At 50.0% G+C, this 26,299-nt stretch overlaps 6 protein-coding genes across 6 annotated transcripts; 1 reads left to right on the forward strand and 5 right to left on the reverse strand.

The window, feature by feature from the left end:
- Positions 1–408: 408 nt before the first annotated feature.
- Positions 409–1,557, forward strand: BKA55DRAFT_328049 (uncharacterized protein). The gene has a single exon (XM_046185704.1). The coding sequence runs from the start codon at positions 682–684 to the stop codon at positions 1,393–1,395; it is 714 nt and encodes a 237-aa protein (XP_046051290.1). The 5' UTR covers positions 409–681; the 3' UTR covers positions 1,396–1,557.
- A 1,853-nt stretch (positions 1,558–3,410) lies between these two features.
- On the reverse strand, positions 3,411–3,967 carry BKA55DRAFT_328074 (uncharacterized protein). Its single transcript, XM_046185705.1, has one exon. It carries the CDS (start codon positions 3,824–3,826, stop codon positions 3,518–3,520), a length of 309 nt encoding a protein of 102 aa, XP_046051291.1. The 5' UTR covers positions 3,827–3,967; the 3' UTR covers positions 3,411–3,517.
- A 2,865-nt stretch (positions 3,968–6,832) lies between these two features.
- On the reverse strand, positions 6,833–7,681 carry BKA55DRAFT_688728 (uncharacterized protein; the record flags this gene model as incomplete). Its single annotated transcript, XM_046199261.1, has 1 exon — positions 6,833–7,681. The coding sequence occupies one exon, from the start codon at positions 7,679–7,681 to the stop codon at positions 6,833–6,835; it is 849 nt and encodes a 282-aa protein (XP_046051292.1).
- A 5,595-nt stretch (positions 7,682–13,276) lies between these two features.
- Positions 13,277–13,751, reverse strand: BKA55DRAFT_688729 (uncharacterized protein; the record flags this gene model as incomplete). Its single annotated transcript, XM_046199262.1, has 3 exons — positions 13,277–13,510; positions 13,600–13,692; positions 13,743–13,751. 3 exons carry the CDS (start codon positions 13,749–13,751, stop codon positions 13,277–13,279), a joined length of 336 nt encoding a protein of 111 aa, XP_046051293.1.
- Positions 13,752–14,338: 587 nt separating this feature from the next.
- On the reverse strand, positions 14,339–16,209 carry BKA55DRAFT_538105 (Tubulin/FtsZ, GTPase domain-containing protein; the record flags this gene model as incomplete). The annotated part of the gene is made up of 7 exons (XM_046189999.1): positions 14,339–14,569; positions 14,626–15,090; positions 15,192–15,485; positions 15,539–15,721; positions 15,775–15,941; positions 16,097–16,137; positions 16,202–16,209. The coding sequence occupies 7 exons, from the start codon at positions 16,207–16,209 to the stop codon at positions 14,339–14,341; spliced, it is 1,389 nt and encodes a 462-aa protein (XP_046051294.1).
- Positions 16,210–21,737: 5,528 nt separating this feature from the next.
- BKA55DRAFT_688732 (uncharacterized protein) lies at positions 21,738–24,483 on the reverse strand (the record flags this gene model as incomplete). Its single annotated transcript, XM_046199263.1, has 2 exons — positions 21,738–24,230; positions 24,358–24,483. The coding sequence occupies 2 exons, from the start codon at positions 24,481–24,483 to the stop codon at positions 21,738–21,740; spliced, it is 2,619 nt and encodes an 872-aa protein (XP_046051295.1).
- Between the last annotated feature and the right edge of the window lie 1,816 nt (positions 24,484–26,299).

Consider the following 26,299-nt stretch of genomic DNA (forward strand, 5'->3'; position numbering starts at 1 on the left):
GATGACATGGGTCTCCCTGCTAGTTAGCTGGTGAACATCTCCCTGGAGAGATATCATTCACGATGCTGTTTCCAATCGCTTGGGACTGCATCGGCTGCGCCGCTGAATAGTCGATTGTGTCTGTCTTGTCGTGAGCTTAGCGAGCAACAGACTGGGTCTTGTCTGGCTATTCGTCACTGCGCCATTTCCCCAAAGTGTGGAATTTTTTTTTTTCTCGCTGTCGAGGAGGTTAACCTGTTCTCACGAACATCCACAACCCCGGCCAAAAACCGCCGGGTTGTGCGACCTTGTTTGTGTATGTCCGAGTGGCATGTGTGGCTGCGGAACGTCAGAGAACATCATCTCCCAGGCTCGTCATAGTCGATCTTGTCCAGGGATCGGGAAGGCAGTGGCTTTCATAGGCTATAAGATGCATGCAAGCCCGTTGAATATCTCTGTGTTCGTATAGGGTGAGGTATCTCGAAGATTCTAGGAGCCTGCCTGGAACCTGACTTCAGGTACTTTTGACGTTGAGTAGTTTTCAGTACTTCCAGCCGACATTCTGGCAGACTGTCTCTCTCTGGATCTCCTACTATTGTTGGCTACATATGATGGCGTTAGATATCTTGCAGGTAACTACTGCAGTGCTACGCCGTTACGTTGCTCAGTGATGGGACTAGCACGACTCGGAGAATTCTGCCAATGCAATACATACGTTCTGTGCTTGTGCAATGGGGAACCGCGTTTCTAACCGAACTTGCTCGTGGATGTCTTATTAATGTTACTGTACTCGCTGGAGAACTCTGCCATGTCCAGGTAATCGACGGGCAATCGAAGTCAATCAGTGAGGTAAGGTACCTAGTACAGTATGTTCAACGGATGAATGGAAATGGAATGTTTCTAGTCATTCTAGCCCTCCTCTCCACCACTAAAATCCAACGGTGTAGACAGCTGAGGCGCCCAAATCCCAGCCCAGGGCTGCTGGAAAGGCCTACCGAATACTGGAGCAGCCCACTTATTTACCGTACCGATGGAAGCCCCAATTGCTTCCATTCTTCGAACGGCAGTCGGCTCCTAATCTGTCCAATCTGGCTTAGCTTAATAGTTCATTCAACATTAAACCGACCCACCAAGATCAAAAGAGCACGATGCAAGCCTCGAGATTGCTGGGTTTGCTGCAGGATCATGAGTTTTTATCTTAATCTCCTCCTTGCTTTTTCTCTTTTTTTCCCGTACCCACCCCTAAATCCCGAAGCTTTCTCGAAATCATCTGGCGGCACAGCCCATCATTGTTCCGAGTCATACGTTTTTCCTGCCCTATTCGAAAATCCGATCCGGCCTGTTCCCCGTGTCATGATGTATTTTCCGCGACACCAGGACCTCGCTCCACCTACAATCCAGTGGTGTCTTTTATAGCCGCCAACGTGCAAGCATTGCCTGTTCGTGGGCCTATTTGATCGCCTACTGTGTCTGTATCACCTGTCTTCAATGTATAAAGGCCCTAAATACAGCGAATGGGATAGCAATTTGTCCCTATGTTTGATAGAAGACCAGCATGATGACTCCTTGGTGAACATCGGATCCGGATACTCGTTGTGTCTTGTATGCCAGCCGCACGGGTTTGATCTAACCTCAGGCCAATACGAGAATTACTCGGCTTGATTATGATGTTGCACTTGTCCAAAACGGCCGATACCTTGCCCATCATCATCACAAGGGCATTAATGTGCACATGGAGGCTCAGACACTCTCGATGTAGGGTGCCGCCCAGTGAGGCGACGGGACACGGGCTTGTGTTTCCGTCATGCTGTCCTCTCTACTGTATACAGAGCTGTCATTAACGGTCGTCTCCCTCTTCGGCCCGTAGCCCAAGGGTTCCTGTTTTCGTTGAACGACCAAATCACTGTTGGTTCTGTCCCGAGATCTTGAGCGACATCTCAGACAGCCGAGATTTCCCTTCATGTGATACTCGACCTTCCAACATGCACTTAAAAGGCACAAGTATGCACAAACTGACTTTCACAGATTGCCTCGGCATAAGGTACGGAGCAAATTCTTTAGAGCAAGAAACATGCAACGAATTGATGGCCCCTACCTGCGTGTCGAGTCAGGGGTATCAAGTTCGGGAATAGCAGACATGAACCAGAGCAGGGTGCTCAGACCCATGCATGCATTCGCCCGGCTCAGAAAAAGAAAGGAGCCCGACTCCCACATTTGGAAATCGGCAAAAACACAAGTACATTTTCCTTTTTGTTCCAGCAATGCGGATACCCCCGCCTGTTACGTATCATGGTGGGTCAGATGGATCTCAAACTTATGTATATCGGGTAAAACATTGCGGGCAGATATCTCCGGCAAGTTTATTATCACCAAAGACTTGCAATATTGAACCTGCAAAACACACCAACCCAACGCAGTTACATAGCCCTCCTTCGCTTCGAGCTCGTGGCGTTAGGCCAGAAGAGAAAGTTCCAACGGCCGGGATCTAACGCTAGAGACAAATCGTCGATTCAATGTGCCGAGATGGTCGATTCTAGGTGGTCAGCCAATGGTCAAGTAACCGTTAGTTGATTGTTATTGGCTAAAGGCTTGCTAGGCCTGGCCTGCCTGAAGATGCTGTGCTGTGACCGTGACTGTGTGACTGTGATGCAGAGTGGCAGTCAATGTCGTCAGGGGTTAGATCTGGAACATTGCGGCTATCCCCCTGTGCTGAAGGGATATCTAACTCCTAGGAGGCCTAGCATTCATGTGGAAGCGATCATGAGATCCCCACGATGCGGCGTCGTGCACGGTTGGAGGTAGAGACCATTTCGAGCCACTGGCAGCAAGTCTTCGCCCACCATCAGCCTCGAATGCGTGTCTTTGAGTTGGTACTAAGCCTTCCTTGGACAAGCCACCACACGCTGGATATTGAAAATCGGATTGGGCTTTGTGGGCCAGTACCGCTAGATCTCACACCGTGGCAGGCTAGGGATACTAGAAGCCTAGAACATCATCTACTGCAGCGAAGGCTTGCGAGGTGGTCTGATGTCGATCGCTCTGTGGGACTAATTATTACGCGGTAGTTGACCAAGGCAAGCTTAATCCTTGAGCACTAATGTAGCCATCCAGCCTCCCCGATAACGCCCACTGGCTCGCTGCCTGCACACGACCATGCAGTTGTACGAAACCGCCATTGTTATTGCAGCCATTGCATATAATAACTAGGCAATAGGTGAGGTTCTTGAGGATGGGGGTGCGCGGCTGATAGAGTTGAACTTTGCTGTTACACAGCCAGCTCATCAGACACTTATGGATTCTTACATATTTGTGACCCCTAAGCATTCACCACCTAACCTTGGGTTTCATTCCCTTCAAAAGTACAGTAACGACGAGAACAACCTTTTCGAGGCTTGAAGTGTACAGTACGTCCCCCCAGGCAATAGTCCCGGTCAGCGGGAGTAGCGGGGGGCGTTTTATGTGATGCCATCTTGATTCACACCTTCGGTACTTAGGTAGGTAGGTAGGTATCTATGGATTGCGGGTGTGTTTCCGCACACTACACTAGATCAGATGCGCCCGTCTCAACTCGCTCTAATATTAAATTGTCGATTTCCTGAGACGGGACACACTGCAAGATCCAGGTACCTCGATCCGCCATACCCCGAGGTATCGTATCGGCCGATGTTATCCTGCATCCTTCATCCTTCAACCGTGACGTTGTGTCAACCAGTACGGGTACTTTGTCCCGCCTTTCCAGCTTTGCCCGCAGCGCTGGCACCACCAAAAGAAAACAGAGTCGCCAGATCGAATGGTTTAACTGGAGTATGACCGCCCGGTAGTGAGCAAGTTTCCCACGATGTTGCATCGCTCACTGCCCGTTTCCTGTTCGGGTATCCTAGGTACTGGACTTTACTGTACTGTACTGGGGAACCGCCCTCTTCGCCTTGTGAAGTCTCATCTTCGGGTTTTTTTTTTGTTGCTTTCCGGGTGGCTTATCTGATGACTGGTATCCAATGACCACCTTGCAGGTGGATCTGGAGTTTAACAGTAGACGGGGGCCTCAGAAACGTGCTTGACTTGAGGCTAACAAACTTACAAACTTACAAACAGGTCAAAGGTTCATTCATCCAAAGGCTACTGTTACTGAATGCGGATAGGCTCTCCACTGGGAACACACGTGGTGGACTGCAAATGCAGGGCGACGGGCGAACTGCATCTCGAATCCCCACCAACTGGCAACATTCTATCCGAGCAGGCGAAACGCTTGCACTATAGAGAAGGCTTTATACGAACTGGAGACAAAGCGTTCTTTGACGATGGCCGTCGCCGTGTCAGTGTGGGTCCGGGGCCGAATGAGACAGCTTGGAGATGCCAAGCTTGTTAACAATGCAAAAGTTCATGATCTCAGAAAGAACTTCGACTACTGGTACAAGATTTCGCGCTCAAGAAGCAGATTGTGGAGAGACTATGATACTGGAAGCTCGGGCAACTTGCCTTGTTGGCCGTAATAAGAGCACACGCGATGGAGATCATCCACATCCATAACATTCCTCTCCTTCCTTCGGGTTCCCTTGTCTGTGGAAATATAGATCTACGCATCAGCTCCTGGTATTGATGCAATACCTGATTCACATCAGTTTGACAGGCATCCCTTTCAGGGTTGACCGTTGCTTTTCCCGAGTTTTTGAAGTTTGCATAGGCCATAGATACGAGAGACCCAGGAACCAAACTTTGTCGGCAGTTGGTCAAAGTTTGTTATGAAATCTACTCTGGTCACAATGTTGGCCTCATCCGAAAGACTTTGATTATGGAAATTTCGACTTCTTCATGCTTCACCTGACGATGCTACAACGAAGTCCAACTTGGGTCATTCTTGCCGTGCGTGGGTTTCTACAGTTAGCAGGTTCTTACTGTTGGTAATTGTGTTTTGGTGGATCCTTCCCAGCCAGGCACCGTTGAATTTACGGAAAAAACGGGGCAATCTCCCGCTGGGGCTTCCTTGTCCTTCACCAGTTAGTGCCATGCCAAATCATTATGACAACTGGTTAAGCTAACTTCATCTGACCCAAAGCAAGAAATTCTATGTCGCGTTTGTCAGTTCAACGAGACAAGACGAACGCGTGAGTGTAACAATACTGGCCAGTAACTGGCCCTCGATTGAACCTTCCCGCCCTTCTCGTTCTCATCAATGACAATCCACTTGTCGAATCTCGTTCAAGAATCAACGTTCTATATTCTTATTTAGTCCCTCGCCTCCACGTGAGACAGTCAAAGGGCAAACGCCTCTTTATACAAATCGTCATCAGCAATGAAAAAAGACATTTTATCGGGCAATTCTGATATGAATAGCCAAATGCACTCAAATATGACTTTGAACTAGAGGCAAAGGCAGCTAGCTACGCTCATCTCACTGCCCACTGTTGAATGTTGATGTTCAATCCGACTTCGGCTGGCCTCAAACCTGCGCCAGCCCAACCGACGTTGATCAGCGCGAGCCATCGGAAGTGACAGAGTGGTTGCCGGCATGGATACCTAAAATGTCACTTTGGTAAATCATCCCCGATGGATCTCATGCAAGCGCCGCCGCCGCTTTCTACATAGGAGCCTGGAAGTTTCAATCCCCGGCTTCCAGCTCTCTGCCCAGGGGGGCCTAGCTGTGAACTGGCCTCCTTTCGATCTTCGCAAATCGACTCAGTACATGGGTCCAGCGATGGTTCGTAAAAGTCGTTCCTCTCGACATACCTACTCTCCCAGCTCCCCTAACAAAGCCGACAATGCAACAGGACATCTTTTCCTAAGAAATCTTATGCATTAAGGATTCATGCTATTTAGTGTTCATTGCAATACAGCACACTCAGGCACAGTCGACAGTGAGCCCTCCTTGCCTTTCCGTCGGATGTCATAGTCGCTCTGACAGGTTTAAGACTAGCTTAAACCTGGGGTGCTCTCGTGGCACAGATATCGTATAATATTCGCCGAGAGTTTAACCACAAACAGGTATTCTGAGGTACATCTCGCGCAGTCAACTTAAACCAATTGACCCCAACCGCACGAATGTGACGGGCGTTGGCAAGGTCTCAACCAGCCGTACATAATTAACGCAAAGAGATCTGATGGAATCAGTGGTTGGTTAACGGCACGTCCCTACCACTCAATATTCTCTGGCCAACCACGCCCGTCCCGACGTGCCTAAGTGTGCCCTGCAGCTTCTCGATTCCAACGGTCTCGATGATGCACAGCACTCAAAAAAGCAACGAATAACGTTGATTGACAAGGCTCAGCTCGTCGCCAGTCCCTTCTCGAGAGCCGATTTGTGGACATGCTTGTCATTCTCTTACAGTCTTTCTTGAGATGCTGATAAGCGCAGCATCAGCAATGTGATATGGCGAGTCATTCGGCAGTACTTTCACATCGTGCATGATGCGTTGCAAACCCCAGGCTCAATCTGAGATGCCGTGTCAAACTCAACTCGTAATCACACCCTCTTCTGAATAAGCGTTTTGGCACAAACTCAAGCATGAGGCCTCCACCGTTCAACTACAGTATGTACTATGTAAAACTAGCTCCAAGATGCCGGGAAACGGTAGCCTCACATGCGACGCCTTGTCAACTGCCGACAACGAAGCATGGTGCTATATTCTCGAAACCAAGCATCTCGCAATGGCGACTACCGCGAATACCTTTGCAGCCCTTGGGCGGACTGACAGTAATCGTTGATTGGGTGTTTAGTCCTCACAAGCAGAGCGAGATTTTGGGGGAGTAACACCATCCCCAAGGCGCATTCAGCCAACGCCAGCCGATCGGATCACGGTAAAATGACATGGCCGTGCTTCCACAAAGAGGCCCCCAGATCGATTCCTGATTCCTGGGTCTACGCCTTGAGTCCTTGGCCTCGAAACATTACCGAGGCGCTCACGGAGATGCAGATGAGGATATCCATCACAGTGCTGGTGACGGATTCCAATGCTACGCCAAGTCCTACTGTGTTTTGTGAGTTGACAGGGGTGGGTTGCGCCCGAAGCGATCGGTGAGGGTTTGGAAGTTCCCTGTGGCTCCTCCAAACGCCAGATTCCCGCTCGGTCAAGGTCACTAGTTGGTCATCATACTGAGCAGTCAGATATCCTAAACGGGTTTGTGAGCTGTTTGCCACTCTTGAGAGGGATTTGTGCATGCCACCACCATATGAGATACCACGATCACGAAGAACGCACAATATGTTTAGGCTGATGACCAGCGGCGAAGCATCTGACACGACATATCGTGCAGTCATCCCAGGAGTATGGATTCCCATTGAGCAGCTCAGGAGAAACAAGGACAGGGGTCTATTGACCATCAATACCAGGTCGGAATGGCGGGAACCCTGGGATCTGGCTTGCTGTGGGGCGGATTCGACAGTACGATCGTCTGATCCCAGGGCGCCGTGCGCTAGTGAGATCCTGCCCGTCCCGCGAGCACACCACACCGCTTTCAGTGCTTCCGTACACCCCTTTTTCGTGAGGGTAAAACCGAGGACCGTCAGTGGTATTCTGGAGCCTCCGGGGCACCAGCTTGTGAAATCATCGACAATAAGACACTTCCAGACTTGATGCATCAGCTCCATAAGTTCGATATATGCGTAGCGGGACAGGGACTGCGTCAGGGCTGCAGGGAGACACAAGAGACTTCTGAAAAATCTGGGATCTTGGGTCCACGCATGGATACGCCGATCCCAGAACTCCATTAGCTCAGCATGCCAAACATGCAGCAAGACCCTTGGGACCTACCGAGCTTCCTGTCCTGGTAAAAAGGGAACCAGCGAATACTACCGGTATAGCATCACCTACCAGTTCTACAAGTCTGTATCGTTTGCGCTTTACCGCCTGTGCAAGACAAGCGCCGAGAGTTATGATGCAGATGAGTACAGCTCTGCACTAACTAGTGTCCTTGTGGTCTTATCAAGTTATTGGCTACCATTACTCGATATCAACCTTAGATGAATGCCAATGTAGTCTTGGCCAAAATCAGTCAGACAAATCACCTCCATGACTACCGTTGACTTGACTGGCAGTTCTGGACCCCTCCCTCATTCAAGGGAAGAGCGAATAATGCTTATGCAAGTGTACAGTATCTGTACTATCATTGCCTGAAGGGTGTGAGATGCGGACTTCAAGCCACACCACGCTGAGCAACGTTTCCACAATACAGTGGGATGCAATAAGTTTGAATACCGGGCGTGTATCTTTTTTTTTGCCGCTAGCCTCTTTTAGCCAGCTACCACGTACATATCAGCTTTTACACAGCAAATAAGAACATCGTGATTGGCTAGATCGAGCTTCTTCCTCAGATTAGAAGCAAGCTAAGCTCCAAATAGGCTAGACAGGGGGTATCAGTACTTCGAAAGGTATTCAAACTTATTGCATCCCACTGTATGTGTGGTGCTATTGACTAATCTTGGCATTGAAGAGTGGCCTGATTTTGCGGAAAGCCATTATCGGGCACTTGCACGGACTGCCCAACTCATCCTAGTTCCGGACCGCTTTGACGGTTCGTCAGCCTCGTTGGATCGTAATCGCTCACGACAAGGCTAGCGGTCAGAACGTTATTTGCATCCGTGTAGAGATTGGCCATGAGGAATAATCTACCAAGCAATCGCCGCGTTCCGGCCTAGGGCTTTGGGTTTTACGAGTCAACGGCGCTGGGAAGCAGCTTCTAACCGAGCTCTAAGCGTGCGCCACCAAAGGTATTCATTCTATGGAGAGTGTTTATGGAGGCTTATTGCTGGTTCTTGAATTGTGGAGTATTGGCGTCAATGGCTTCGGACAGTATTCAGCACCAGAACTCTCAACTTCTTGAACTGTTTATCTTGTCAGTCCAAAGGAATGCTCTCGAGCTAATAAGGCATCATGTTAGCTGGCGGACCTAGTTGATAGCCGTACCGCGGCATGAGAAGTTTGGTTCTCTTCCTCTGGTATCGGCACCGATCCGTCGTCTCAGCCTTACCAACCCTGGCTAAGAAGCCAGACTTGGCCAATCACTTATTTTCAGCCGGCTGAGGCTTGTTTGCTTCTTCTACGGGCTCTCGCAAGGGAAACTTAGGACCAGTCATGTTGACCAGGCTGGCGTGATCGATCATACGATATGCTGAAAAGCTTGTGCATCGGCTCTAGGAAACTTTCCTTCGGAGGAGTGATGACATGGGATAAAATTGACAAGTCACCAAGCTGCGAACGACTAGCAGACAACATCAGTTCCGGATGATTGGCGTTAACAAGAGTGAGTACAATATGGACAAGGGAATACAATACATACATGGAAAAGAGTGATTGATGAGAGGGGGAGGGAACCGAACCGAGCCCCCTCCCCTAAGTTTCTATCCAGAAAGTTCCTGATGCCGCAGACTTGACCGGGCTTTTTGACTCCTAAGAATGTCATCGCATCTCGGCTCATCTCATCGCAATCGCATCGTATCGTTATCGTATCTCATCTCCCCAATATCATGGCGGGGGTGCCACCCTTGGAGCTGACTGGTACCCCACTGCCTAAGACACGCCCCTTGATTCTCCTTGACTCAACCTCAGCATGTTGATTCACTTTGTTGCTTTGGTCTTTCGAGGTTAAGGAAAGACTTGGAAACAGTGTAGACGTGTCCATCACTTCATGGAAGAGAACGTTTTTGTTGAAAATATTACCCCCTCCCCCAATTCTGGTACCAGTCTGAAAATGGACTTGGGACTATACTGTCACCAACACAATCATATCCATAAAGAAGGGTGCTAAGTGATCACTGATCAAGCACAGGCCTTGACTATACACACAAGTCGTGCCAGTTCGCGAGACAACACACTGACCGTCGTCATGAGTCAAGTTGAGCATCAAAGTGAACGCCACGCATGATAGGCAGTTCCAAGAAAACCTTCGAGAAGAACGCCAAACAGTGATTTAGTTGAGCTCGAGGCGTCAGACAAATGGGAGAACTGCCGGCGTAGCGTCCTTGGTGTTTGGTACCTTGCTTCCCATGATCATGACAGAAGGAAGCTTTTGGTGAGGAAATCTCCCATAGCCATAACGAACCTTGTGTCCCGGCAGTCTTCATCACGGTTCACCCATGTCTTTGGGGTTATTTTCTAGCTGCGTTTCAGTCGGGTGATATCTGCATGCTCTAACGGCTGCCTTTCTTTTTTCACGTACGTTGCGTGGCCAAATCGTTCCACGAATGCTGCATTAGTGCGTGGAGTTGTATGTGGTGGCCGTCGATGTTTGCTTCTTCTTTTTCTTCTTCCTCTCCACCCAGGGAATTCCCTCTAGCATGCGGATATCCTTTCAAATCATATTTGCTTTTTGCGCATCCCTTTTCAGTTTACCATGATATGATTTTGGTAAACTATCAAGGACGGACATTAACATCTTCATCTTCGGCTCCGCACCCCGGAATTGCAACGCAGATCAAGGGCTGGGCCGTCTTTCACGTTGACTTCCGTGGGCGGCATAAACGCCCGTGGAGCTTCTGGCGCAAGGTCAAAGTGTTGCAGGGCGGGCCCTTTGAGGGTCCCTTTGGTCTTGTATCGGACAACACATCCCAAGGGTCCGAGATCATGCACTTGCTAGACTCTAACTTAGTCGTGTTGAGTGTTAAGTGTGGTCTATTGCCTGTTGGTCTCTCGTGTGACATGAGTGGAAATGGAATAATCGTCAAGGTAAGTGAACCCTGGTTAACATAGATGACATTCTAGTCATGGTCATGCTGGAACTCGCACCTGAGGGTGTGAAACTGAAGTCTGCGTCTTGACCAACTGGGACAAGTTGCCGTCGTGGCCAGAATGCCCGTTTTCCTCAACTCGATCTCGGCCAGATGAGGTTCCGCTCGTTAGGGACAAGATATGGATGCTCTAATGGAGCTCATCTAGCACACACGGGAATGGCAGGTTGCTCGAGACTATTGACGATCCGACTCGTGAGCTGGCCATGGCGTTGATAAGATCAAGCCCCAGGACCCTGGATTTACTTATCCTCGGGTAATTGTGTCGATCATTCTGAATAGGTGTTGTGGTTGGCTAGTTTCAGCTCAATAGTGAGTTGACTCGCAATTACCTTGGATTAGTTAGCGCCTAAGCCTGAGCTGAGACGCTAATTACTGTATCTCAGATCCCGCACTTACAGTATCCGTAGGCGTACGCATCAATCAGCTGGCTCATCGGCAAGGGCTTTCTCTCCCTCGCTCGCTCTCACCGCTGATGGCGCTGTCAAGAAAGGGTGTCAATCACAGCGCTAGAAGGCCCCTAGATCAGCCAAGAAGAGATGAAGTGGGAATTTCGAGACAGCGGCTCCGTGACCGATCCAGGGTCCTCTGATTCAGCACTCGGATCGAGCGAGTTCCTATGTCTGGTATATCAATGGATATTGTTTGGCCTATTGGGTTGAAGCTGAGATTAGGGCGAACCCCAGCCGCTTCTCTGGGGCACAACTATACTGAATCGGTGGTGGGTTTCCGAGCAGCGCATATGTGGGCAGCGCTATGGATGCGCACAGCATCCATCCATCAGTAGGTGTCCACTGTCAATGCACAGAACCTTCAAGTATAGGGAGCCAGTGAGTATCGGGGAGAGCTCCCGTCGTGGGCAGGGTGAGGCTTACGAGCCGCCCAATTGACCTGCATACAGCTACAAGCCATGGCCGCCGTGTCTCTGACTTGGCACTTACTTGAGACAAAGCAATGCCGACTATTGCATATGAGATTGAACTTGACAGTCTCCTGCCAGATTGGGGGATTGGCATCGGCCCTATGAATATGGATGTCACTTGGGATTTTATATTCTTAACTGAGCTGACTCTCTAGCTGAATACTAAGTTAATAGTACACAGATTGGCTCAGTTGAATGATTCTAGCTTCAACATAGATGCACGAAACATTTTCTCTCAGGAGCGTTGTGCTTTTACTATGTTAGTCATGACAATCTCTTCATGTATGTCAGCATCAGATCATATCATGAGTTGACTCGCTGGTTGCTTTTTGCCTTTTCGTTTGTTTTTCTCTTTGCCGCTTTGATCCACCTTCATTTGGACGTGCTCGATTCCGATGTGATTGGAAAATCTTGCTTATTATGCAAGAAGGCGACGGTGACGGTCATGATAATGGGAATGTGACCCTTTTTCTTCTTGGTTATTCCTTGTTATTTGAGTGGATAAACATTGTTTTCTCGTCCCGTGCGACATGTGAGATCTAGATCCTTTGATGTGATACATGTTGTCGTTTGTTGGTTGATCATTCTCATGATATGATATGATATGACATGACAGAGTTGGCCGATGGTTGGTTGTTGGTTCAGAGAAAGCCGCCGGATATTGCATGCAAATGTGATAGATCGTCGTTTGCCTATGTGTTTGTTTGTCCTTGTGATGCATTACGTATTACCTTTTTGATGTTCGGTTTCATCTTAGGGAGGTTGTCGTGGTGGTTGAATATCGGTGTCTAGGGTAACTAGTAACTTGAAGTTACTGAACTTTCTTCAACATTGTTTAGCTTTCCGTCTTGTATCTCACTGGTCTCACGTGGATTGGTACAGGAGTTGGCTCCTTGCTTGATAACGCATCAGCGCGAGATCTGAGAGGATGCCGTTCCTGACTAAACTAAAGCAACATAGTTCAGTACTCCGTTGCTCATGCATGAAAGCCACAAGCAGATATGACAACTCGTAAGCACGATGCAGTACCCGACTCCCATCGAACTGTTCCAGAAGCATGCTAGCATACACAAAAACATAACGAGGAGCAAGATCCAGCTGCCAGTTTAGGCATAGGGTAACCTGTAGACTTTTGAAGCTATACTCGACACTCCATAAGTTTTGGGCAAACATGCTGTGGTGGCTCCGAACTCCAAAGTCAATGTTGCGACCTCGATAATGCAGAACACGTGTCAAAATAACATTACCTCCTCAAGGATCACAAGGTTTAAAGGCTGGAGTGTTAGTGAACGCAACTGGCACTCAAAAGCTTATGATATGTCGTATTGCAACAGACTGAGTATTGTTCGAGATGGTGCGGCTGCGTTTCACATATTGAAACAACCAATACTGTAGTTGAAACAGGATAAGCTATCAACATGACAGTCAGAGAGAACACTCAAATGCCACATATCAGCCGAGTATCACCTTGGATGTTTGAATAAGTCACTCAATTCTTCAGACACACCGGGAGAGGGAAACAGAAACTGATGCATCAAGCAGCGAAGCATTCATTGCTCGCGGTTCATTTCATTGATTATTCGTAGGTATCATTAACCTCCTCTCTCGTTCTTCTTTCCATTTCATTTCCTTCCATATTGCACAAAGATAGAGAACGCTTATTGCTGACGCTTCTCAACACCCTCGCGGCCAACGTTGCTCAGGTCGACCTCCTCGCCCTTGGTAGCGGGCTCACGGAGACCAGACTGAGCGGCAGAATCGGTGCCAATGGGGCCCTCCTGCTTGCCAGCGCCGACGTTGACGGTACGGGCGTCAGCTGACTGCCAGTCGGAGGCCTTAGGGGGCTGATCGGGGAGAGGGAGGTTGGCCTGAGTCTCGGCGATCTTCTGGTCCTTGGATTGAGTCATTTTGATGGTGTTTCTGGGTGATTTTTAGCACTTATTACTGATACAACTCAATATTTCGGATGACTTTGACTTACTGGTTTGGTAGTTGTGGTTGTGATGAAGAAGTCTTTGTGATGATGTGATGTGATGTGGTTGAGAGTTGTAGAGTTGGAGATGATGATGTTGAACTGACGAAGCGTCTCAGACGCCCTTTAATATTCATTCACCGAGAAAGCACCTTCTCCATAATTACGCTCCTTCCCTCCAAGCAAACACAAACAGTGAATTCATCACGATGCCATTTACCAATTCTGACGTCAGTGAATCACTGACGTCACAAAAACATCATCGCGCAAAATGCTCCGGCCTCTTCTCCACATCAAAACATCATCCTTCACGTTACATGTTCCACGATGTTTCTGACAGATTCTGCATATCTCAGAGATATTACTCGACGACCCACGCTAAGTCAGATCGCGGATCGACCCGTTCAGTATCACATTGAGGAGACTACAGGGATCACAACCAAGGCGATGCTGTCACTACTGTCAGGTACCAAGTCAGTGCCTTGGTTAGTCTGACTCGGGACCCAAGAAGCACGCGACATATCAACTTTAAACTAAGGTACTCAGCCAGCCAATTGATGGATTCACCAAGCCAAGTATCTAAACCCGAACCAAAACCAAGGCTGGCACCCAAAACGCCCCCAGTGTAATGCAATGCAGTGCAGTGCAGTGCTTGTAAGCAATATCAACAATCCAACATCCACCCATCGTGACGTTTCAAACCCCACTACCTCAGACACAATTCTGAATATCTTATCCTTAACCCCCCTCAAGCTACTCGTCGATCCGTCTCTGCAGATGTGGGCTTCTCCCCTGCGTCTGGATTGAGGTAATCTGCGTCTTCAGCAGCTTCGTATTCGCCAATCAAGTCTGCAACAACTTGGCGTGCCTCATCGAACTCGTTGAGGTTCTCCGAGAACGGTGCCGTCTTCTTATATCCTTCCATAAAGGCATTGCGCTTACGCATGCCATCGTACTGCCTTAAAATTCTCTTGAAGAGCTGTAATTGTGTGAGTGACTGTTCAATGAGGTAAGTAAACAGGAGGTCTTGCATACCGTCGCAATGCTTGTGTGATTGGCGAGCATAAGGCCGCTTACACGGTGGCTCATGGGAATGTATGGACTTCTCTTTGTCAAGGCAACTTGAATGCTTGCAGGTCCCCATGGGATGAACGTAGCCAGCCGTCGTTCTCGGATACGAAGCAAACTCTTGTGAACATCCGTCGGATCAACCTCACCCTGAATGACATTGAGAATAGAGATATAGCAACTTTTCTTGCCGGGAACAGTAGACACCATGCGGTTCTTGGGCTGGAGTAGACGTCGCATCACATCCAACACTGTCGTTTTGCGAACTGTCTTGGCCTGCTCGACTTGGTCACCAGTGAATGGCGTGTAGGCAGTCATGAGGAAATGGCACCGAGGAGTTGGGATGAGGGAGGCTAGGATGCTGACAAGATCATTGTGCATGTAACCGGGGTATCGAAGTGTTGTTGTACTGGCAGACATGACAGTAGCAACCTGATAATTGTCAGTGCATTCGTTTCATCACACACACTCCCTAGCACTCGTCCTCTCGCTACATGCATAGCAGGCAAGATTATTGAGGTTGCTGCACTCACCAGCTGGTTTGTTTGTTGAAAGGATGGCTCCTGAACATGCAACCTATCAGCAGCAATGTGTGATAAAGCACCATTATCCAAAACGACAACTGAGTCGGCATTTTGCGTCAATCTTCGCATAGATAGGATACTGTTATAAGGATGAACAACGACATCGCCTGCATTCGTCGTGTCCGGGAAGACTGAGTAGGTCTGGATGATCTTTTTGGGAAATCGATCGTTAAGCCTCTCGAGTAGGAATGAACCAAGACCTGATCCAGTTCCACCGGCAATTGAGTGCAACATCATGAAGCCCTGGAGTATGAAGGCTCAGTAAGCAGGTTCCCGGTCGGCTGGGGAATACTCACCTCAAGAGAGTCACTGCCATCAGCCTCTCGATCAATCATCTCCATGATGTCCTCGTACACTGCCTCACCACTCTGGTAACCATCACCCCAATTGTTGGCGGCACCGACACCATCTTTGCCCACGTAAAAGTTCTCGGGGTTATAAATATTTCTGTAAGGTCCAGTCTGGATACCGTTGATGACCTGCAAAAGCTGCTTAGCACTCGATCGCCTTGTTATTATCGTCAAAGACGCACCCTCGGTTCCAGGTCAATCAGGATGGCTCGGGGAATGTATCTCGTGTCGTCGCTCTGGTAGTAAAAGACATCTTTTCGGTCACCGCCTTCAGTCGCAAAGTCTTCTAGGTTTCCATCTTGGCTGATGCCGTGTTCCTGGCAGAGCTGTTGCCAAAACTGGCTCCCAACTGTGCACGAATAGAATCAGTAACGTTCAATATATCTGTATACGTGTGGTCGCGAGAGTAAGCCGGAAGACGGGGGCGTAGATGTGGGCAAATCGAGGGAGCAGATAATGGCATGTAGTTTGGGTATGATGGCGGGGAGATGGGATATAACTAACTGCTGTTGCCGCACTGCCCGGCCTGGATCGTAATGATTTCCCTGAGAATTGATTGTATGTGAGTATCTGAATCGGGTTGATATCAATCGGCAAAATTGAACTTACCTGGGCATATTGTTTAGAGGCTGAAAAGTTGTTGTTTTAGAGCCAAATCTTTTTTTCTTTCAGGCATCGTCTTGGGGAAACCGACGCGACGCGTGCCGCACTCGTACCTGCCCTGCCCAGCTCCCGTCGTCTGTTGATCCCCGCCCCCGCGTTTCACATGAGCCTGAGGTCTCTCTCCGGGGCATTTACAATTTTGAGCCTCACTCGACCTTGAACTGAAAAGACAACTTTTAAAGGTTACTGGCCTATTACTGAAATATATATATATACATCCAAGATACTTGATGAGCTTTTTTGAGTTACTACTCTTCATATGCTTTCTTCTTGTTCATCATGCCTCAACTTGTATCAATTACAACTACAATATGACAACTAATGACTTCAAACATCCCATCACTACTGAAACATCAAGCTTCTTCTGAAGCTCTCTCAACATGACTTGTTAAAAGTAACTTTTGTATTCCATACACTGATCAAGTCAATCTTTGCCTGCTTGAGCATTCCCACAAATTTCCCAAATGTGAGCCTTTACCTGCAAAAAGAAAATATAAAACCTCGAATGCTTGACAACGCCCGCAATGCTGCTCCTTGCACCTTACCTTTCTATGTAAGCACGCCATGTCAGAGTGTGCTTCTATATACTATTCCCCAGTTCCCTCCACATTACTTCTTATTATGGACCTTGTTCTTCTCCAAAGCTTCTGCAAGCTCCTTAGCCATGTCCGCCGTCTTGACCTGAATCATCCAGGTCTCAAGACCGTCACCCTTCTCGTTCGATGTGGTCATCTTGACGTACTTCTTATCAGCCTTGTAAGACATGTCGGCGAGGACTGCTCGGTTCATAGCAATATGTCCACGGGGCTCTGCTCGCAGAAGAAGACGAACAATATTTGTCTCCTTGTGCTTTAGTAATCGAAGAGCTCCTACACCCTGTACCGACCACGGACTCTGAGACTTGGGCTTCTTGTCTTCCGACTTCTCGCTGGCCGGCACAAACTTCAACACCTTTGCTCGTACATCATGCATGATATCCTCGTCCTGCTCCAGATTCTCTGCCAAGTTGACCTGCTCGTGCTTCTCGCCTTCTTCATCGCCTCCGGCGGCTCCTTCGGCTTGGTTCGATGGTTCCGGGGTCCCGCCAGCTGGTGTTGTGGCCAGGCTAGAGCCTCCCCCAAGACTGAACGGTGTGTCTACACCCGTCGCTTTAGTGGGGCGATTTTCCGATGTGGAAAAAGAGGAGACTTACTGGTCCCGGTGGTTGAACCACCAGCAGGCGGTTGAAGGTTGCCGTTCTGGTTGGATCCGAATGTTGGTGCCGAGGTTTGCGCTGGTGAGGCTCCTGTGAAGCTGAACCCTGGCGCTCCTGTAGATCCAGATGCCCCTCCAAAAGCAGGAGCATTGTTATTACTGCCTGCTCCGAAGGCTGGGGTCGATGTGGTGTTGCTTGCACCTCCAAACTGGAATGGATTGGAACCTCCAGAAGGTGCGGCGGTTGCTCCAAAGCTGAACATGCCTCCAGGAGCTGATGAAGGGGTAGAAGCTACGTTACCTCCATCGTTACCTGAGGAGAACGGATTATTGAACGATGAAGAAGCAGAGTTTCCTCCAAACTGGAAACCGAACGATCCTCCAGAGTTGGTCGAGTTTGCACCAAAAGACGAGCCTGCATTGTTAGCAGCAGGAGTCGTTGAAGCACCGCCAAACAAAGGTGTGGAAGTGCCTGAGCCACCACCAAATGAGGGAGCAGCAGGAGTTGTAGAGGCGCCACCAAAGCTGAAGATGGGTGCGGCCGAAGCTCCAGTGATTCCACCGTTGAATGCCTTCTTGGCCGGTGATGGTCCATCCTGCTTCATGGGACTACCATCAAGCGCGGCTGCACCAGACGACGTAGGCGACTGAGGTGCTCCAAAGAGGGGCTTGTTCGCACCGTTGATCTTATCGGCACCAGCGGAAGGCGCCCCGAAGCTGAAAATGGGAGCCGCAGCAGGCTTGTCCGCCGTAAGAGCAGCATCAGTCTTGGGCGCCGTCGCATCGCCAGAGCTAGGGGCACCAAACAAAGGCTTAGCAGTAGGCGCCGAGGCATTGCCGAACAGATTGGTGGTGGTGCTTGTAGGCTTTGCACCAAACACAGACGTAGCAGTAGTCGACTCTGCACTGGAAGCACCGAAGAGTGAGGTCTTGGCGGCTTCATTAGTAGCAGGCTTGTCACCAGCAGGCTTGGCACCAAACAATGTAGATGACTGTATTGAGGGTCCGCTTGATTCCGCAGGCTTGCTTACGGCACCAAACAGATTGGTAGTGGGCGGGGGAGTGCTGGACTTGTCATCAGACTTGGTTCCAAATAAGCTTGTGGCAGGCTTTGTAGACTCTTCAGCCTTAGATGTTTCAGTGGCCGGTTTGGGCGCGAAGAGAGATCCAAAGTTTGCCGGAGCAGCTGAAGCCTTAGACTCGAACAGTGACTTCTTGGGGGCCGCATCGTTCTCTTTGTCGGATTCACCTCCCGTCTTGTCAGCCTGCTCCGAGACTGGTGTCGATTCTTTCTCCGCAGGCTTGTCTTGCTTAGCGGTACCGAATAGGTTAGAAGAAGCGGCAGGCTTCGAGGCGAACAAAGAACTTGTTGGCGCCGAAGTGGGCTTTCCAAACAAAGAGGCAGCTTGACTTGTGGATGCAGAGCCAGATGGCGCAAACTTGATAGGGGTGGTGCTGGGGTTCCAGGTCTGGTCGACAGGCTTCTCAGCTGCTGTCTCATCCTTCTCTCCAATACGCACGGGCTGTCCATCGTTATCCTTGGTAACTCGGTCAAACAAGCTACGGCCAGGGGTGCTCTCCCTAGTACCGGGTGCACTAGACCCGGGAGCGAGGCCACTGGTAGGGGCAGGCTTCTGTCCGAACAGACCGATGCCAGCCTGAGAAGCGGTGTCGGCGCCGCTAGCTGCCGCACTTGGCTCGTCGCTGTTACCGGTTGCCTGGCTATCATCCTCAGCATCTGAGTCGGCCTCACTCTCGGCATCAGCATCAACACCACTATTCTTGGCCGAGCTTGCATCAGAAAGGTAGCCGAATATGTTTCCACCAGAAGAAGCGCCAGCAGCACTGCCGGGCTTAGCGTTCTGGAAAATGCTGCGAGCAAGCGAACTACCACCACCATTGGGCTTGTTGAAAGCAAAGGGATTTGGCTTAGCAGCAGCCCCGTCATCAGCGGGCTTGGTAGAAGGCTTGAAAGGAGAGGCGGCAGGAGTAGTCGACTTGTTGGCAATCTTCTCGAAGAGAGATTTGGCAGCAGAAGCAGTGCCCTTCTGCATCTTTGATGGTTGGCTATCAGCCTCATCGCTGACGGAAGCCCTGCGTTTGTTCTTGCCCAGGGTAGAAGCAGGAGTAGGCACTGGAGCAGGAGTTGGCGCTTCCCGCTCCTGGTCATCTTCTTCATGCTCAGGAGCCCGTCGCTTGTTGTTGCTGGAAGAGCCGTTCACAGCAGTATCTTTAGTGATGTCATCATCCGCCTTGCGCTTCTTGGTAGCAGTGGCCTTTGTGGGAGTTGGTTCGGCATTCTCTTCCTCTGGCTCGGGGAGGCCATGCTCACGACGCCATCTCTTGAGCACATCCTGAGAAGGTTTAACATTCTGGAATTCGTAGAGTCCGTATCGCAACAGAATAATACTCCTGCTCTTTTCGAACTCCTTTGCGAAGTTGATAACGTTGAGCTTCCAATCCTTCTTGGAAAAAATTTCGTTGGCCGCATATTTGAGTCGTCGGAGATCAAGAATACAGAAAAACTGTCGTCGCTGCTCTTCGTCGAACTCGGGAGGACAGAGATGTGAGAGGAATTGGTCAGCGTAGATAGAACCCTTCGAGTTCCATTCTTTGGGGATCTTCTTCGTAAGAACTTCGCCAGACAGTTCAGGGTCGGGGTCCTCAATACGCATGTGGAATAATTCCTTGGACGTGGCCTTGGAAGCCATACCGCGGGGCGTAGCATGTGCAGTCGATTCTCGATAGACACGACTCGGCTCGGGGGTAGCGCCGGGAGCAAACACCTTCTTCGGGGTGTTCTGAGGGATGCTCGGGGAGAAGGGGGTGACGGAGGGACTATCGGATGTGGTAGAAGCCCTGAAGATATTACGGGATGTAGAAATGGTAGATCTGTTAAGGCTACTGGAAGGCGTTTCATCGCGAGTCGTCAATAGCCTCCGTGATGGCGCACTCTGGGGGACGCCGAGACGGCTGCTCTTCAATGGCGTTGAGACGTAGGCGCGCCTCGCGAAAGGGAGAGCAGGACGCGGCCGAGGCGTGCTCTTGCCAGCCTCGGCGAGCTCGTTATCGCCGGGAATAGAAAAGGTGACCATCTTGCGCGATGGTTGACGGATAGGGGTGAAGGCGAAAAAAGTTTTGTGTGATGAAGGTTGATGATAATGGAACCACGATCGGAGGCCAAGGCCAAAGGGTCGCGTTTTTTTGAACCCAAGAGCGTGCGTCGAGGTAGGTTACGTGACCTGACCAAGTAGCAAAAGGAGAATAAAGAAAGTGCAACAGCCAGAAGTTGATGAGAAACAGTCAAGAAGAAGCTAAAGAAGCTGTCTTTGACGAGAAGCAATGCGGCGTGATGGATGGCGGCGCAGTCGCATTCAGTCAAGGGTCGCCCTGGGAAACCGTCACGAAAATATGAGAAGAGTTGTACGACGGGGGAATGTTTTGGCCTGGGCGCCAGGTGCAGTTCAGTGCTTTTTGGCTGGGGGGCACTCGTGCTATGAGCGGGCGGCTGATGACCAGGCTCTTTCACCCTCCACTCTTTCAAAAAGGTAATTGTGGGCCTCCCGCTCAGGTTAAGCCAGGCCATAAGGTACATTCATCATATTTCTCAGGCACCAAAAACCGGTTGCGACTACCTCTTACGAAACCAAGGCATCCTCTACAGTCTACACACTGCAATGCACCTTTTCGTTTTCGGTGGAGGCAGCATGCATGTCCTGTGACCAGCCTGCATCATGGATTTCTTCAGACACTGGTTGTTCAGCTTTCAGGTTTAAGACGTGCCATGCCTCTGATGCAAATGAGCCATTCAAGGAACGGGTTTGGGTGATCATTCACAGGATGGTTCTTTGTCCCCGTATTAACGGTTGTGGCAGAACTGATTTCAGACCTTGTCCGACTCAAAACCTCCTCACCCATACATAGGGTTCATGTTCACCATTGAGAATATTATCAGTTGGAAACGTAGCAAAGTCAATCTTATCAAATCACCGAATCCCATTGTTGCATCCTGAGTGGCTACCTAGTCCAAACTACCAAAAGAGCGTGGTCTCTTCTCACTGAACATGTTACGAGAAGATTCGTAGATACCTGGTTGTAGCCTTGTTCTTGGCTACCCGGTTTGATATTGTCGCGGTCAATATCAAAATGCCAACGACGACGGAAGGTATGAAGACAGAAGAAATAATACATAATTGAAAAGAGAGGAAGCAACATTGGCCAAAACAAAAAGAAATAAAGCATCAGATCCATAAACCTCCCGTCCCATCCTAAGAAATCAAATTTACGCTTACTTGGTAGCAAGTTTCTTCTTTTGCTCCTCCAGATACTCCTCGTCGGAAGCATCCAGGATGTCGTACTCCTCATCTGTCATGAATCCATCTTCGGAATAATCCCATTCGTCATCAATGGTTTCTGACTCTTTGGGCTCCGCAACAGTAGGGATAGGCTCAACAGCTTCGTGGATACTAGCCACGGGTGACTCCTTCTCAAGCTTGGGGAAGATCATCTGACTCGAGGCTTGGCTGTCATCCTCCTGCTTGGGTTCCTCAACAGGCTCGGGCTCCTGCTTGACCTCCTGCTCGGGCTTGGGCTCGGGCTCGGGCTTGGGCTCCTCCTTCACAATTCGGACATTGACATCGCACCACAGTCTGTGACCAAACTTCTCTCCATCTGGAGTTGTGAGACGCCAGTAAGAAATGACCTTGCCAGGCCGAACGGGTGTTCGGAGTAGGACAGTGAAGGGGAATTCCTGACCAGGACCGAGAGGGGCATAGCAGACGGTAGACTCCGAGGCAGATACAAGCTCAGAGATGCCGGCCGGGTGGTTGGAGTCAACGTGACCCATGTAATCGCCGCTCACAAATCTGACGGAGCAACCAGCGGGCCAGTTCTCCTTACCATCGTTGCGGAGAGTCCATGTTTGCTCGAAAACATGGTTGGGAGGGAGGATAGTACCATCGGGGATGGTCTCGCGAACGAATACACCCTTTAGTTCCGCCTTCGGGGTGGGGATAGGCTCTGGGGTAGGAGATTCCTTCTTGATTTCCTTCTTTACTTCGGGCTCAGTTGGCTTGACATCAACGATCGTGCGGACAGGGTTGATGGAGTTGCTGGGAACCGTGGGCTCAGTCTCAGTAGACTTGGACGTGCTCTGGTGATCGCCCATTTCTGGCATATGCTGGCCATCCTGGTTCTCGCCAGTCGTCGTAACACTGATGTGGCGGACAGGAGTCTTGAACTGAATCAAGGGATGGGTCTTGTTGTGAGTGTTCATGGGGCTAGCCTCGCAGTTGGCACAGAAGTCCAGATCATTGCAGATAGCACATTTATATCGGGTGCCACGGATGTAGTTGGGGTACGCCTGGCTTCCGGAGCAAAGAGGTCCGTCGCAGCAAATGCCGACATGGACGGCTGCTGGCGCACGAGCCCGAACATCAGTAAGTGGCTCGTAGATAGGCGCAAATCGGTGACCAGGGTGGATGATCTTGACAGACTTGATGCAAGTAGCACAGTAATCCCAATCAGGACAGTCGAGGCACTTGTGGCGGATGCCTGTGATGTACTTGTCGCAGCCATCACATATGGCGTGGTGCATATAGTTACGGCCCGGGGTCATCTTGACTGTAATATGATGAGGCATCTTGGTTCCCTTGACAGCAGGGGCAAATCCGTGCTTGGGGTGGTGGCCGTGCTTGTCCTTAGCGAAGCATGGTTGGCAAAGATCGAAGTCCTCACACACGGTGCAATGAAGAAACTCGGCCTCAGGGTGTTCTTGCACACAACAGTTGCATGTCCGCATGATGCCTAGGGAGGCCCAAGGAGCAGCGAGGGGTTCGAAAAGCGGCTTGGACAATTGACATGGCTGAACCGGAGGTGCAATCTTGGGCTCAACCTTGGTCTCAATGGTAGTCTCAACCTTGACCTCAGCCCTGGGCTTAGGCTTAGGGGCGATAGTCTCGGTGGTGCTCTGGACTAGCTGTCCATCAACAGTTGAGCGCTTAATCAACCAATGATCCCGACCATGGCAGGTGATACCTTGATCGACACAAGACTGGCAAAGATCAAAGTCTCCGTCGTCACAGGTTGAACAATGGTAGTGAACATCAGGAATATTGTTTTCGCAGCTGTTGCAACAAACTGCGAAACCAGGACCAGCGGGGGTGAACATGGCAGGGCAATTGTTCAGTGATAAATCGGCAGGCTTGGGCAAAAAGAATGGGGACTGATGATGCTTGGTTACGGGGAAAGATCGGGGAGCATGCTTTGGCACCGACTGTCGTTCCATAAGATTAGCAAGTCGGCTCTCAAAATCCAGACGAGCATCCCGGCGTTCTCCAATGAGTCTCGCTGCATCACTGAGGAGAGCAGAATTGTAAGTTCGCGATAGAGGGCTAACACGGACCGGGAGAGTCGTCTCGGGGGATGTGATGATTGATGCTGGAGTTGGTGCAGGAGCCTCAGCAGCGGGAGTAGGTGCAGGGCTTGGCTCTTCGGAGGTCTCGTGAGTTTCTTTGGGAGCCTCGTCCATGCTCATAAGAGCAGAACCGGATGCGGCGGTTTCGAGTTCATCTTCGACGGTGACAGGCTTAGGAACTGTAACCTTGGGCTGTTCTTTGATGGTGACACGAATCTTGAGCTTAGACTTTGCCTTGGCGGCGCGGTAGAGTTGCTTATAAATGGGGATGTTTTCGGCCTCAAGAAGGACGTAAGACGCAGCAGAATCGGAGTATCGCTCAAATGCGACTTCAGCATCTCCGGGGATGTGCAAGAATGTACGGATCTGATAGCGTGTTAGTTGTTGCTTGATTAATGACTTAACCGCCAACTTCGGCCTCCATGAGAGATGGCGACGTAGAATGGTGACACTCCAGGACTGCTCAACGAGCGAGCAGTATTTATCGACATACATTAGATTCAAGAGTTCTTGGGACCATATCCCGAAGAGGCATCTTGGTGCGACGAGTGATGCCCTCGAACATCACCTTGACGGTGATGGCATGGTCCAGACCAGCGTTATGTGTGGTGGAAGCCATTTTGGCGATAGTACCAGGAAGGCTGCTATAAGGAAAAGATGTTAGGATCTTGTTTTATTCTCGTCGTGCTCGATCCGCGAAGGACGAGGATGATGAAGGGAAAGGAAGAATGACGACTGCGGATGGTGGAGCCTTACATATGGTAGCCTGGGGCGGTGACGAGGATGTTAATGCTGTTATCGGTGGTCGAGATAAGCAATCGGCGGTGACAAGACGGTCGTCACCCGTCGTGAAATCGGCAACAGACGCTCTGGGAAATAGGCTATGTTGAGCGATAGTAGAGAGAGTCGCCTGATGATAGAAAAGCGCAAGTGTTTTGAAAGGAGGAGAGGAGGGTGAGATTGATGGAAGAAAAGAAGAGAAGCGGAGAGGATGAGGAAGAAGTAAGAAGAGAAGCTTCCACTGTACTGTACGCGGGCCCTGAGCTGCCTGTAGGTAAAGGTACTTTAAAGTGCCCGCCCGTGTGAGGTAAGGTTACCTATGGATGCCTGCAGGGGGCGTGCTGCGAATTACTGATGCCCGGGATTTCAGGTAGACTGTCTACTGTGACAGGAGGAAACCTTACCTTAGGTACTAACTCTGCTGGCCGCAGAACTCAGTGACACATTACCAATTAAAGATACCTTGAGGCTACACTGTAGTGCCACGGCAAGCCTCGATGGCTTTTGGTGAGTGTGAAGTAGCGTGGCTGTAGCGACAAGCGAAGAGCACTGTAACTCGCAGCGATTGGAAACTGGAAAACTCCTGCACCAGCTGACGGGGGATGGCCCGGGCTGGCTTCGGTACTGAGGGGGGTCGGTCGATCGGGGTACTTTTTCGGTGTTAGTGCATGATCAGAAGGATGATGTGAGGCCGTCAGTGGACGGATGGCGATAGACGTAACCCTTGGGGCAAAAGGCAAAAGGCAAAGATCCAATGCAGGCAATACTGATGATGACGAGGACTCAGCCAGACCAGGTAGAGATGGGTTGTACCGTAAGTCGTGAGGACTGAAATGTACTGGTAGGACCAGCATACATAGAGTTTTTGGGCGTGTCTATCTTGTTCCAGTCATGGATTACCAGGGCATTCATTGATTATGAGGGGAGTGATTCACTAGGGACAAACTCCGTCAGAAATTGACACTGAGGTCAATGGTAATTCTGTTCGAATAAGGTAGCTAGCTAGCCGTCAACCTTTTGTTTTTCATGTGTCCTGTGATCGATTGACAAGGGGTGGCTGGTGTTGATACACGACTAATGTACATAGTGAATATGGGAACTTTTCATGATAAACTCTATCATAATAGCATTTTCGCCAATGGCTTTATGTTACAGCAACAGCGGTTGCTCGGTTCATTCAATTCAACAGCCTCTCAAGAATTATTTGACACTGACCATAGCAAACAGTATCTTCTCTTTGCTCAGATACTTCGCCTTAGTACTCTATCACGTCTAACACTACTAAGAGGTATCTTAAGAAAGGCCCGTAGTCGCGCCCTCTTGGCTCTCTAAAACTCCCCCGGATTGAAAAGAGTGGGGAGCGGGGCCCTCTGTAAAGTGGCGTCTGCACTCTGAAAGAGGGGCCGAGTCTGAGACTTAATCTCTGATAGGGCAAATGCCTAAAGAGCCTCGTTGACGCCCTGCTCTAACCCCGGACGTTATCTGTGGTCAGGTACCACATGACGGCAAACACCTCGAAGCATACGCAACGCCGCTTTCACCTCACCGACGCCGCCATAAACTGACTCTATTGGATGCTCTGCAGGTCACGGACTCAGGGTCAAGGTCACGATGGTCCTGGGCCTTGAAGCTTGGGGACCTCAAGAGAGCAACCT

Source organism: Fusarium redolens (genome assembly GCF_020744475.1).
Source record: "Fusarium redolens strain MPI-CAGE-AT-0023 chromosome Unknown BKA55scaffold_6, whole genome shotgun sequence".
In the NCBI taxonomy this organism is placed as follows: domain Eukaryota; kingdom Fungi; phylum Ascomycota; class Sordariomycetes; order Hypocreales; family Nectriaceae; genus Fusarium; species Fusarium redolens.